Raw genomic sequence first — 12,930 nt, 5'->3', positions numbered from 1 at the left:
AGGGCCTAACAGCTGCAGCCGCCCTGGGTCAAATAACTAAAATCTCCTCGGTTCTCCTCTGACGACCCAGGTGAGGCTGCAACACGACAGTATTGACACAAGGCTCCGTTTGGTTTGGTTCAAAGCAAAGAGAAAAGAATTAAGACTACTGGGTTCATAGCAGGCATAGAAGGTCGAGGCCGAGCCACTGATGAGAGGTTTAGCTGCGGTCTCAAGGCGAGGGTCAAAGGTCACTGGATAACAAGCAAATAAGAGACGAGTTGTTTATCTGCAAATGTGACGATGAAGAGCGACAGTAATCTGGTTTAGAGATTATGTAAGATTTGGAAAATGGCAGTTTATAAATTGCCTCTCACTGATTTCTGGAATTCCGGAAAAAAAAAGTTTGTAGAATGACTTGTCGTTGTAAAAGAGAAGTCGTCCTCCTCCAGTCGCCCTCGTCGTGAACGCTCTGCAGCGTCGCCTCAGCAGAACGTCACGCCAAACTCTTAATCAGCGGCTCCGGCCAAAGGTCAAGGCCATGGAAAGGTCATGGTGAGGTCACAGCATCAGGTCAACGACTGACACTTTGTTTCAAGTTTTTTTTTTTTTTTTAAATGACCCCCCCCCCCCCTTTATTATGCAAAAACACACAAAACGCACAAAGTGAACTTTAAACATTACAATGTGGAAATCAAATACACACTCATTCACCTATTTACACACACACACACACACACACACACACACACACACACCTTTCCTTCATCCGCACTGACTCTAATAACCAGTGACATCAACAGACGGCATGAATGTGCAGATGGAGCGATATGATTGGTGGATGACCCACGATGTCTCCGTGTAAAGAGAGAGATCCGTCGAGTCCGTCGTTCTGACCAAACTCAACTTTCAGGTAAAAACTCTTTCTTTACCGTTCGTCAACACCCTTCAAAAACCTGGACTCTTTCATTCTGTCTCTACTTTCTTTATTGGAATCAGTGACTATTAAAATACTTTTTACATTTGTGAAAATGTCTCGGTTTCAAGGTGGAAAATCGTTCATTAAATATACGGAGTCTGGAAAAACAAGGTTTTTTTCAGGGTGCTGACACATCGTGTCTCAGATTATTTCTTTTAAACTTGTTTTTTGTTTTTTTGCTACTATTTCCCTACGTCACGACTGACTCACACAGACAGACACCAACAGACGAGTGGTATTTACAACATTTACAACGTTTGATCCTCCATGAACTGGAGGTTTGGACCGGGACGTTCCCTTCAGCTCAGTCGTACGTAAGGATCAGAACCTCAGAGGGTTGTTAAAATAAATTTGTGAGGTTTGTAAATCGTTCCGTTAATTTGAGATACAATACGAAGCCTGAGCAACAGGTGAGGGCCGGCGGGTCGGGGGTTGTGTCGAGAAGGCTCATTGTTTTGACTTTTTAATTTTCAAAATGTGTCCACTCGAATATTTTTCATAAAAACTACCAACATTCAAGTTTAGAGACATTTAGACTCTGTTGCAAAATGCACAATGGAAAATATTATTATTTATATTTAGCCCAAATAATCTTGTTGAGAGGAATAGTTCAACATGAGAAATTAAATCATCGCAGCCAGGAGGTGATTAGCCTAGCTTAGCATAAATAATCCTTGCGGTAACGTGCTGTTTGATTTCCTCGAACGGGAGCAAATGTTTTATAACATGTTAAGTAGTGATTTAAATTTTTACTGGTGCTGGTAGTTTCGAACATAAATTGATTTTCTTATCCCCATTATTTGCTGATGTGCAAACCAGAAACCAAAATGAATACTAGGTGAATTTTCATTAAATGGTGAAAACAATGAGCCTTATGTTTCAGTACAGTAATTAACAAGTGCTAGTTTCTGAGGACCTGTGGAAGAAAGAGCATTTTGGATGTTAAGAGGAATTCATCAGCAGCGTAAACAGGCACAGTACTTGAATTTCTTCCTGGACTGGTGGGCACCGAGTGGAAGAAATGAGTCCTTCAGGCCAGCAGAAGGAGAGCAGGAGGGTAAAGGCAGGAGGAGCGGGACGTGTCCCAGAATAAATGGAAGACATCCTGGTCACCGAGAGGCAGGGACTACCGAGAATAAGATCCCTGTACCAGAGGGAGAGTTCTGTAGATGAAACACTTGGTGAAACAGTCCAATAGCACCTTCACGGTGTTCCAGTGGTGATGTGGTGTGTGTCCTTCGAGCAGCAGCGTGAGACTCCTGTTACAGAGCGAAGCGGACGTTTGGTCGAGGTGTAACGGAGCTTATCCACGAGGGTGTAAATACTTTCCAGTACGGCAGCAGAGACGTGACTTCGTAAAGTCTTCGGTAGATTAAATGCTGTTCTCGATCAGAGCTGAGGACAGTCTCCAATTGATTCATCGGAAATAATACTGAAGAACTTGTTTCCAGTTGTAAAACGGAACTCCGTCTGGTGTTGAGCGGAAGCAACAGCTCAATTCTCGACTGGGGGTTGGTGAACGCTTTTGGTTTCCAGTAGGTGAGATAGGACTGCTTCTAGACCAGAAGGATGAGTTCTAGACTTAATTTCAGGGAGTTCATTAATACCATACGAAAAGGAAAGAGATACGGCTCATTTACAATTGATCAGAGGTAATTACACCAGGAATGAAATCAAATACGACCACTTATAGACCAAATATCTGGGGAAATCATTCAGGATGTATTCTATTCTTTCCAGTGGGTGAAATAGGAATGTGGGAATTTAGCTTCGTTTTCAGAGAATAACACGTATTGACTATCTAGACTGAGAAGGTGGGTTTTTTTGGGGGGGAAAGACGAGTTCTAGATCAGATGTGAGGGAGTTTATTTCTAGTTCATGAAATGAAAGTAGATGTGGATCACCAGTGTGGGACCTTGTTTGGTTTCCAGAAGATAAAATCAGATGTAATTTAGACCAGAGGTGGAGAAACTTTCGGATTTTCCAGCTCAAATGAAGACGATGCTGTTCAGTGTCCAGGGCATGAGCCGACGGGGGGGGGAGGGGTTTTTAGACCAGAGGTGAAGGAACTTGTTTGGATTCCAGAATTGGTGCTTCCTGCTCTGGCTCCGGTGCGTCTCCACTGGTCTGGTCTTCAGTGCTGCTCACGGTGTTGGAGTCGACGGGAGCTTCGTCCTAAACAAACAGTCACCAGTGACAGCTGTCAGCATCGAGCAGTGGAATCCACTTCCTCCACCTCACTGAGGCAGGTTTTGAAATGAGGAACAAGGAAGGAACTTCTTTCACTTGTGCTTGTGCGTGTGTGTGTGTGTGTGTGTGTGTGTGTGTGTGTGTGTGTGTGTTCTTACCGTCACCCAGGGGTGTGATAAAACCTCCTCTGCAGTGAAACGAGTGTCTACGTTCACCTGCAGCATCTGACTAATCAGCATCTGGGGAACAGGTCATGTGACAGTTAACAGCCTGCAGTGAACCGACCATTGTTCTTTTTTATGAGCTGTGTTATCAAAGTGTCTCCGACCTGCATGCGTTTGCGTCACTGACAGTAAAGACGATTAGCAGTGAGCGAAGGACTGTGAGAGGCTGTGGTACCTTTGCAGGCAGACTGATGGTGTCCCAGTCTGGAGACGGAAACTCCAGCTTCCCTCTGAGGATCTGATCGAACAGCTCCTCCTGCACATTATTCTCACTGAGGAAGACGAGGAAACAGCTTTTTATGAACCGACAAACATGACGAAGGTTATTCATCTGCAGCAAATACACATAAAAGTTCATGCAATAGAAAAACAAAGCACTATATTAGAACAGAGACCAGATGTGGACACATGTTGTTTAAATCGTCTGACAGAGCGAGTGCAGGTTTTATTATTCGCTGACCTTCGGAATGGAGGGAATCCACACAACAGGATGTAGGTGATGACTCCAGCCGCCCAGATGTCGACTTTGAGACCATAACTTCACAAACACACAGAACAGGTAAAACAATCATGATTAACGAGTCCAATTAGGAAACTGAGCTGATTCTATAAGTGAACATCGGGGCTGAGTTTAAATAAATTCCCTCACTGCCCTTTTCAGATATCGTGTTCACAATGGGACGGACGGATGGACGGACGACCTGAAAACGTAAATCCTCCAACCACTGGGTGTCACCGACACGGAGCCATAAAAACAGTGAAATGTTTCCTCACCCGGTCTCTGCGATGATCTCCGGGGCGACATACGTTGGCGTCCCACAGACGGTGTACAGCGGTCCCTCCACGACCGTCGCCAAACCAAAATCCCCCAACTTCAGCGACTTGGTGCCGTCTGGATACTCACACACCTGATCACACACTCCAGTTAACGCCTTAACCTTGTGTGTGTGTGTGCGTGCATGCGTGCGTGCGTGTGTGTGCTTACCAGCAGGTTCTCGGGCTTGATGTCACGGTGGACGATGTTCATGCAGTGCAGGTATTTGATGGCTCCGGACAGGTTGAAGACCATGGCGCTTGCGTCACGCTCACTGTACTTAGTAGAGGAGGTGATGGCGTCGAACAGGTCGCCGCCCTGGTGGAGGCAGAGGCACAAGAGTGGTCACTGTTCACCTGCTTCAGAGAAATGAGAGGATGAGGATGAAGAAGAAAGAGGAGGAGGAACCTTGACGAGCTCCATGACGAGGAACAGCTGCGACGGAGTTTCGTCCACCTCGATTAACTGGATGATGCTCGGATGTCGAACCCTCCGCAGGACCGCCACCTCGTTCTCTATCAGGTGCTCCTGTTCTCACACACACACACACACACACACACACAGTGTTCCGGTGTGTGACACTTAAACGCTCGTGTGAAAACACGATATTCAAAGAAACGTCAGTGTTACCTTCCCACAGCAGCGAGCCTTGTCGATGATCTTCAGGGCGTATTCCTGTCCCGTCGACCTGTCAATCAAAACACTCGACCTGTCAATCAACAAGTCCAAAACCTCCCAGTTTGTAAGTCTCATATTTGGAGTTTCTGGTTCTCCACGTCCCTCACCTCTCCACACACTCCTTCACCACAGCGAAGTTTCCGTCTCCGATCACTTTCCCGACTTTGTATTTGTCGTTGATGTTGGAGGAAGAAACCGATCGATTCCCGTTAACTGTGAGAGGAGAACGATTTGTTCAGTCTGTACTCAGGATGTTTCACTGGTTTTCTCCAGTTTGAACAAGCAGATGTGAAGGTTTCACAGTTTGACGACTTTGAATCTTCACTCTGAGGCCTGAAGTTCATGCGTCTGCTGTCACCTTTCAACCTTTCAAACACTCGTGGCGTTTGTAGCGTCAGCCGGGACGAACCCTTGATGTGTTCAAGCTGCTGCTGGCTCAGACTTTTTCTACTGACATCTTCAGACTTTTCCTGAGATGCTGCTTTTCAAAATTCACTCAGATTCTCGACTGCAAACTTTTGTAGTTTCAGATCCTGGATCGATTTATTTCTGGTTTTCTTTTACCCAAACTTTACATCACACTTTTACATTCGTTTTTTTTTTTAAATAACCTTCGACAGTGGCGTCGTCCGGCTGCTCGGACTCTCCGTTGACGTCAGTGGAGGAGGATCGACGAGGAGCGATCTGCAGAGAAAACCAGACAGACGTGAAAGTGTGGAAAGAGAAAAGAAAGATTTTCTAATTCCAGATTTGAAGAAAACAGTTCAGTCGATCGATCGATAAATGAATCCGACCTTGAGGCTGCGTTGAGTCCCAGGGCTGGTGGGGGAGGGGCTGGACCTGGCTGACTTCCCTGAGGCCTCATTGGCTACAGACAAATGATAATATTGAGAATATTTGATTGATGATGATGATTTATACACTTTTAATCATTTTTTATCTTTTCATCTGTTTTCATAACATTTTCCTTAATTTTAAAATGTTTAATATTTGTTTGTCACATTTCTTTTTGTTATATAATTTATAATTTATAAATAATTTATAAATTATAATAAATTTTTCTGATGTTCACACCTGGACCAGGAGACTTGGTCCTGGTCTTGGACGAGGAGAACCCGGAGCTGCTGGGAATCTTGGGAGTTGCAGTTTTCGGAGGAGCAGCAGGGCGAGATGCTTTGGCTCGGCATTCTGGGAAAACAAAGTCGTATCATCAGTTAAGCCCAGCTCATCGGTTTGTACTGATTTTATGAAAACATAACATTTCACAGGGTTTAACTCTGAGCTAAAGAAAACAGATGCTATTTATTTTTTGCTTTAGAATTTTTAAAGCCAAGAGTAATTTATCCTGGTTCTGAAATGTGAGAAATGTTTCTGTTTGTCTTTTGTGTGTGTGTGTGTCTGTGTGTGTGTGTGTGTGTCTCACCATTAACAAATGTCTGCGTCTTGCTGGTGTGTGTGAGCACAAAGTCGTCCTGAGCGTAACGAAACTTCTCCGGGCCGCACGCCATAAACACGTCGTCATCTCCAAAGAAATCCTGCAGACAGGTCAGCTACAAGCACACACACACACACACACACACACACACACACACACACACACACACACACACACACAGAATTTGCTGTGTAGGATTAAACACAAATTACACATCAAACTGTCCCAGATTTAAAGAGAGAGAGAGCAGGTGAAGAGCAGACGGATCAGCAGAGGACAGGGAGGACGGATTAAATAGAGACACACAATGAAATTCATCGATGAACAATGTCAGTGACGGTCACTATTCAAAGTGTGACTGTAGTTATCTGGGTTGTCTAACTACATGTGATGGCTCCAGCAGCAGCACACACACAAACAGAAGCGTTGCATGAAGTCCAGACTTCTCGTCTCGGGAGTTTCCTGACGGTCGATGTATGTTCGTTCTGAGCAGGTGGTCGACGATGTGACGGTTCAGAGGTTTAGTTTCAGCAGAAATATTAAAATGCAGCTTTACACATTCACACTGAAACATCTGAGACGGTTTGAAACACTCGATGGCGTCATGAATGTTGATTTTTATATACTTCCTCTGTCTCACCCTCTCACCCCCCATGTTACTGTTTTTCTTAACATCTATGGAACTACAAAGTGTGTGTGTGTGTGAGAGTGTGTGTGCGTCCGTCCCTCCCTCATCCTTTCATGACACGACCCCATCACACAGTGCGCACACACACATATACACAGACACTGCAGCAGTGCAGTTACCATGGCAACCAGTCGTCCAGTAACTCCCCCCCCCCCACACACACACACACACACACACACCAGCCTTGTTTCATTCAGACTGACTGTGAAAAGAGTGAAAGCGTCTGAGTCGTTCAAAGAATAAAAGTCCTCATTATGACTAGCTGCCTTCAAAATAAAAGCTTTAAATCTACAATCAGAAGTGTCGACTAAAAACGTTCAACTAAAATAAGGTCTGATAATTATTCTTCTTTTTCCCTTTGTTTGCTGATTTTACTCCTTTTTAGCTCTAAAGTCATTTTCTCTAATAAATTGTTTTAAAATTCAAACAAGTAAAAGTTTCAACATGAGCCTACGTTGTTTCCAGTGCGAATAATTTGATGCTTTTATTTTGAAAGCGGTCTGTTTTTTGCTTTATTTCCTTAAGGCCAACACTGCTGGAATCTGAGGATGTGTGTGTTGTGTGTTGTATGTGTGTGTGTGTGTGTTGTGTGTGTGTGTGTGTGTGTGGGGGGGGGAGTTGAGTTCACTACAAAAACTCTGCATCAGTCACACAACGCTGCGACAAATCCTCAGCTCTCCACTGTCTTATCTGTGACTTCAAAGTGTGTGTGTGTGTGTGTGTGTGTGGACATGGTAAAAATAGCTTTGTCAGTGAATGTGCGATAAGTATAAATCCTCAATCCTGTCGAGGACAAAAGAGTTTCAGAGCGGATCTGAGGAAATTCAGAGTCTGTTCAACGCGATGAAGAAAGAAAAAAAAAAAAGAGTTTTGCTGACTGTCGCTGTTTCAGAGCTTTAAACTGAAAACACGTTAAACTCATCGTCCCGACTTTTAACACTGAAAAGACGACTGAAAGATAATCGTGTAAACACTCAATAGGAATATTAACCTTATTTTTCCTTTTATATTTTTGAAAGTCACTTTGAGGAAACAGTGAGAGAAACTAGTTCAAATGCACCAAAGGAACTCGTCCTCGTGTTTCAAACATATAATCGGAGGAAGCAATCCTGCAGCTGCTTCCTCTTTGTTTTCTTCCTCTGTTGTTTAATGCTGCCTCTACTTCCTGTGATTTGTCAAAAAGTCTACTAGACCCAGACCACCTCTTTTGGTTGGACTACATTTTGGTGTGATGGTCTGGACCAAACAAAGTGTGAAATCTCTCTAGATCTAAATTAAATCTGTCAGAGGACACACGTTGTCTCACCTGTTTTCCGTCCAGCGTGTACAACCTCTTCACGGCACCGGAGTCCAGCTTGATGGCCTCGGTGATGTCGGCCAGCACTTGTTCGAAGGAGTGCGCTGTCTTCTTGTTCAGCAGGATCCTCACGGCCTTGCGGGGCTTCACGCCGCTGCGGATCACCGTCACCAGCTTGGGTTTGATGAAGTCTTTGCTCTCCCTCCCCTCTCGACCCTCAGGGCGCTCTCTGGTGCTGGTGGCGACGGCGCTCGCTGACACACCAGTGGACACCGTGGTGGACCGGGTGGAGCTCGCCACGCCGGCCCCGGCTCCGGGCTTCCAGCTGGGGACGGAGATCTTGTTGTAGTCGACCTTTCTGTACGGCTCATTAGAGGCACAAACGTAGCACTCACCTGGAGAGAGAGAGGGAACAAAGATGTTCAATCTGCACAGTGTCAGATCAGTGACTGTAAATCAAGATGGACGACACGTCTCCACTTCCTCCTGAAGCCAAAATATCTCAGGTACAAACGCTGAGCTGTTCACTTCATTTGCAGTCTCCGGAGTTAATTGTTTTGTCAATAAATGACAGGAATTATTGAAAAATGTCCACGGACCAACAACACGTACTACCATACTTGATTATTAAAGACGAATTATTTGTCTGTGAATTCACGAACTGATTCATCGAGTAATCGTTGAAGCTTTTAATTGATTCAATTTGAACCAATCACACGAGCAGCAGACGACAGTTTTGCCTTATATGGTTAAAAATGGCTCCGTCTGAGTCTCTCTCCTGTAGTCTCACTCTGCCTCGCTCTACATGTCCCACACCTTTACTCCCTCTTTTTCACACTGCACCTGCATCCCTCACCTTTTCCTCTCTTGCACGTTCACAGACTCTGCATATCTGTCCCTCTCTCTCTGTCTCTGTCTCCCTCTCTCTCTCTCTCTCTCTCTTTGTGTGTGTGACCTTCCCGTTCGTCTCCTTCCAAATGTGGACATTTCACTTTGCCATTCAAACCGCTGCTCTGGATTTTTTTATTCAAATACAGAAAAACAACAAAGAACAGCTTCTGTCCATCTCATCACGAGACGACAGCTCCAAAAATAAAATTTTAAAAAGCCAAAGCATCTTGATCGTCGTCTTTTGGTCGGCTGCAGTGCTGGTTACAAACCCTGCCTCCTCCATGTTCACAGATGGGTCACGGACCAGACTAAAAAATATTAATTGCAATATCTTGGCTTATTTCTTTTTCAGCGGGGGTGGAGCGGTGTCGTCCATCTTTATTCAGACTCTATGGTCACAGTCTATTAACATCAGTTATTTTTTTCAGTTTTAAGTTTTTGTTGCTGGAAAGCAGCCAAACAAAAGCTTCCATGTTTTTTCCTCGTAGGCACAGAGAGGAGTTGAACACCTTCGACTCGCAGCTTTACGTCGTAGTGCCCCCGCTCTGTTTGTTTATTCCACTGAAGGCTTAGTGATTAGTGACTTTCAGAATGTCTCTGGCTGAACAGCTTCCTGCCTCTAACGCTCATTAGCCGACATTACAACCAGTCCCAGATCAATACTGATGATCCAGGATGTTACTCAGCCGCTGGTTTGTTTCAGGCTGAACGACTTCAGACAAGAGAGGAAGTGAAGACGCACCGGACGCCAGAGATTTCAAAGTAATATCATTTCCTGCTTTAGATCTTAAGCTCTAAAAGTTTTCCAAACCTTCAGGGTTTAAGTGGATGGATGTTTTTGTTGTGGTTATTTTAACGAAACGAAACCTCATGAGGTGATGATGAATTATCTGTGTCTGATGGTCGGTCGGATGTTTGGGTCCCGGGTTAGTGTTTAGATTGTCTCGGTATTGATTATGCACTAATCATTCTGCTGTTGATGTACACAGAGATAAATAATTCAAGTGTGTTCCACAGACACAGAGGAAAGAGACAGTGAGGACGTTAAAGAGGACAGACCAGAGGACTGATCGATCAATAGAGTGACAGTCTGATAAGTGGCACTTGCGTCATGTTACAATAGAGTAAGACCGAATAAAAAGTCAATTTATACATATGAGATCATTTGGTTTACTTCAGTAATTACAAAGAAAGAAAAAATGATTTTCCGTCATCATGAAAAGAAAGATTCTGAAAACTTTACTTTGTGTCCAAAATAATCTTGCTAGAAAAACGCGATAATTCGTAACTTTAACTGAGCTGCGGTAAATAGAGTCCTGCTGCTGGACTCAGTCCACAGAACCTGAAGTGAAGACCTGCTGCTGCACAAAGAGCTGATCACTTATTTATTGAAAGTCTAGTGAAGCTCGACTGAACAGCTGTCGTTGTCGTGATCTATAGTGTCACCTACGAGTCCCAGAGCACTGGTCGCCTGCTCAGTCAAAGTTTATTAATATTGAACGTATCCCTAGGCCTTAAACAATACACATGACAAGTGTGATGAACGGTTCTCAAGATATGTGCGGCACAGACACACAAAGATATCTGGAATTATTAGACGATTGACTGTGATGGAAATAGAGAAATGAGATGGAAATGGAGGAACATGGTGAGTTGAAGTATCAGCCTGAAGTGATGACTCTTGAGTCGATGATCTGAGAGTTGTGCATCTTACCTTCCACCAGCTCGTCCATACTGGTGATCTTCTTGCTGCCGTCTATAGTGTAGATTGTGCGCACGCCTTGTGGCAAATGCAGGTTGTCCGACAATGAGCGCGTCAACTCCATCAGCAGCGCATCGTAGGAGCGAAACCGATCACTGGAAACGGCGTACACCAGACCCTTAAAGTACCGGTCTCCGTTGCGGTAGAACCTGACCTTTTTGGCCCTTTTCTCTGAGGTGAGCGCCTGCAGGGTTCGGGTCCGGTAATAGCTGCAGTTGGCGCTGTGGGCTGGGCTAGGAACCAGGCTGCTGCCCCTGGAGCTGGGGCCAGATCCCCCACCACCAGCGCTGCTTGTAGACTCATCTCTCTTGGCCCGGGTGGAGCGTCCCCGGCGAACCTTGTCCCGTTCCTCAAAGTGCTCCAGCTCGAGGGTCTTGCTCAGAGACATTCTGAATAATGGTTCTATAGCGTTGAAACGTCTTGTGGATTTCCTGCTACATGAGGTTCATCGTCCAACGAGGGTAAACGTGAGTTTGATCCTGGTCGTCAGGTGTCTAGCTTCTTCTAGCAGAAACGACTTGTCTTTAGCTTGCTCTCTAATCTGTTGTCCCGGTAAAATGCCTGTAATTCCACTACTGTCCTACATGTAGTCCAGATGACCCGTCTGAGGAACCAGTACAAAGATGGGTCAGCCCAGAACCTTAGTGTGCTTTTTGGTTTCCTGGTGCTGGTTCTGGCTGTAGTTTTAATTGATTGAAGTCTCTGTAATCCAAATAAGATCCCAGATCTATATCAGTTAATCCTGTTGTAAATCCAGTGTTACGCTACTCAAACTTCATTTTATGCTACAAACACAACTTATGTAATACCGTCAGACCCTTCTGTATTTAAATAATCGTAGAATTCAGGTACTTCTTTGATGCACTAATCCACAAATGTCCGATGATTGATCGGGATGGACTCTACTCATCCACTGGAAGTTTTTCCTGGTCCACAGTTTTCCCACCAGAGGTCAACCCTACTTTGTGATATGGTCAAGCCCTCGTAGTAACCTTGCTATGACCTCACTGTTCTAGCTTCAAACCTGTTGTATTGGCGTAAAGACCTTGAACCAGCATGTTGAGTCCCAGCAGTCTTGCAGAGGAGTAGTCCAGTTCCTTAGCATCCCTCCATCACTGGTGAAAAAAACAGATGGCAGTCACATGGTTTAGTAAGAGACAGATCTTCCAATCACCCTGAGCAGCAGCTGCAGGTCCTTCCTCCAGGTGCAGCTTTAAGGAAACCGACGACAGGACTGCATTCACGTAAGGTTTGACTTCCAGCACCATCACACACAGACTGAGCTTTAATAACCCTCAGTGCCTCAGCTTCATTTAAACGCACCGTTTTCCTGAAATCCCGATGAATAAAACATGCAGAGGTCGCAGGTGAATTATATTCAAGATGTTTTAGTGAAATTAAATTTCCTGTGAGACCCCAGAGAGAAAATATCAGGTCCATTGATTTTCAGTCACATTTAAAGGATCTGGAGCCAAAAGCCAAGTGTGAGGGTGTGGATGGAGATAATTAATAAAACCTGGGAATTCAACTGATGCATGAACTGACTTTATCCACCAATAGGCTGTGCAAACACACACACACACACACACACACACGCACGCACAGGGAGGCACCTACCAATAATGCCGTGAAACCGGTTTGTTGCTATGGAGGCTTTCTCCTCTTCCCCCGGTGCCTGTTCCGGTCTGTTCCCGAGGATCCGGCGGCTCCAGGCGGACCGAGCCGCTCCCACCGAGCCGAGCCGGCTTCTCTAACCCGGGATGCGGGGAAGCAGCGGCTGCAGGCGGGATGAACCGGAGGAGGAGCGGGACACACGGAGGAGACAGAAGGAGGAGAGAAGCATGGCCGCTGCTGCAGAGACCGGTTCAACCCCCCACCCCCCTCTGTGCGTGATGACAACGTCCTCCCTCTCTCTCTCTACCTCCCTCTCTCTGTCTCCCTCCCTGTCTATCTCTCTCTCTCCCTCTTTCTTTCTCTCTCTCTCTCTCCCCCT

At 45.3% G+C, this 12,930-nt stretch overlaps 1 protein-coding gene across 1 annotated transcript; it reads right to left on the bottom strand.

Moving 5' to 3' along the window:
* Positions 1 to 606: 606 nt before the first annotated feature.
* LOC109647884 (serine/threonine-protein kinase DCLK2-like) lies at positions 607 to 11,463 on the bottom strand. The gene is made up of 15 exons (XM_069519034.1): positions 10,890 to 11,463; positions 8,294 to 8,679; positions 6,288 to 6,414; positions 5,939 to 6,052; positions 5,659 to 5,732; positions 5,476 to 5,548; positions 4,972 to 5,077; positions 4,817 to 4,874; positions 4,595 to 4,714; positions 4,358 to 4,504; positions 4,147 to 4,280; positions 3,833 to 3,910; positions 3,548 to 3,644; positions 3,307 to 3,387; positions 607 to 3,133 (listed from the first exon to the last, which is right to left on the bottom strand). The coding sequence occupies exons 1-15, from the start codon at positions 11,323 to 11,325 to the stop codon at positions 3,008 to 3,010; spliced, it is 2,157 nt and encodes a 718-aa protein (XP_069375135.1). The 5' UTR covers positions 11,326 to 11,463; the 3' UTR covers positions 607 to 3,007.
* Between the last annotated feature and the right edge of the window lie 1,467 nt (positions 11,464 to 12,930).

Source organism: Paralichthys olivaceus, chromosome 22 (assembly GCF_024713975.1).
Source record: "Paralichthys olivaceus isolate ysfri-2021 chromosome 22, ASM2471397v2, whole genome shotgun sequence".
NCBI lineage: Eukaryota > Metazoa > Chordata > Actinopteri > Pleuronectiformes > Paralichthyidae > Paralichthys > Paralichthys olivaceus.
This window is presented reverse-complemented; position numbering and strand designations above follow the sequence as displayed.

Bases quoted from the DNA above. Each gene is read 5' to 3' on its own strand.
- LOC109647884 (XM_069519034.1), bottom strand. From the start codon at position 11,325: ATGTCTCTGAGCAAGACCCTCGAGCTGGAGCACTTTGAGGAACGGGAC. The intron at 4,281-4,357 runs GTAAGCACACAC...GTGTGTGATCAG, and splicing joins TCAAGCCCGAGAACCTGCTG to GTGTGTGAGTATCCAGACGG. The intron at 3,645-3,832 runs GTCAGCGAATAA...CGTCTTCCTCAG, and splicing joins GGATTCCCTCCATTCCGAAG to TGAGAATAATGTGCAGGAGG.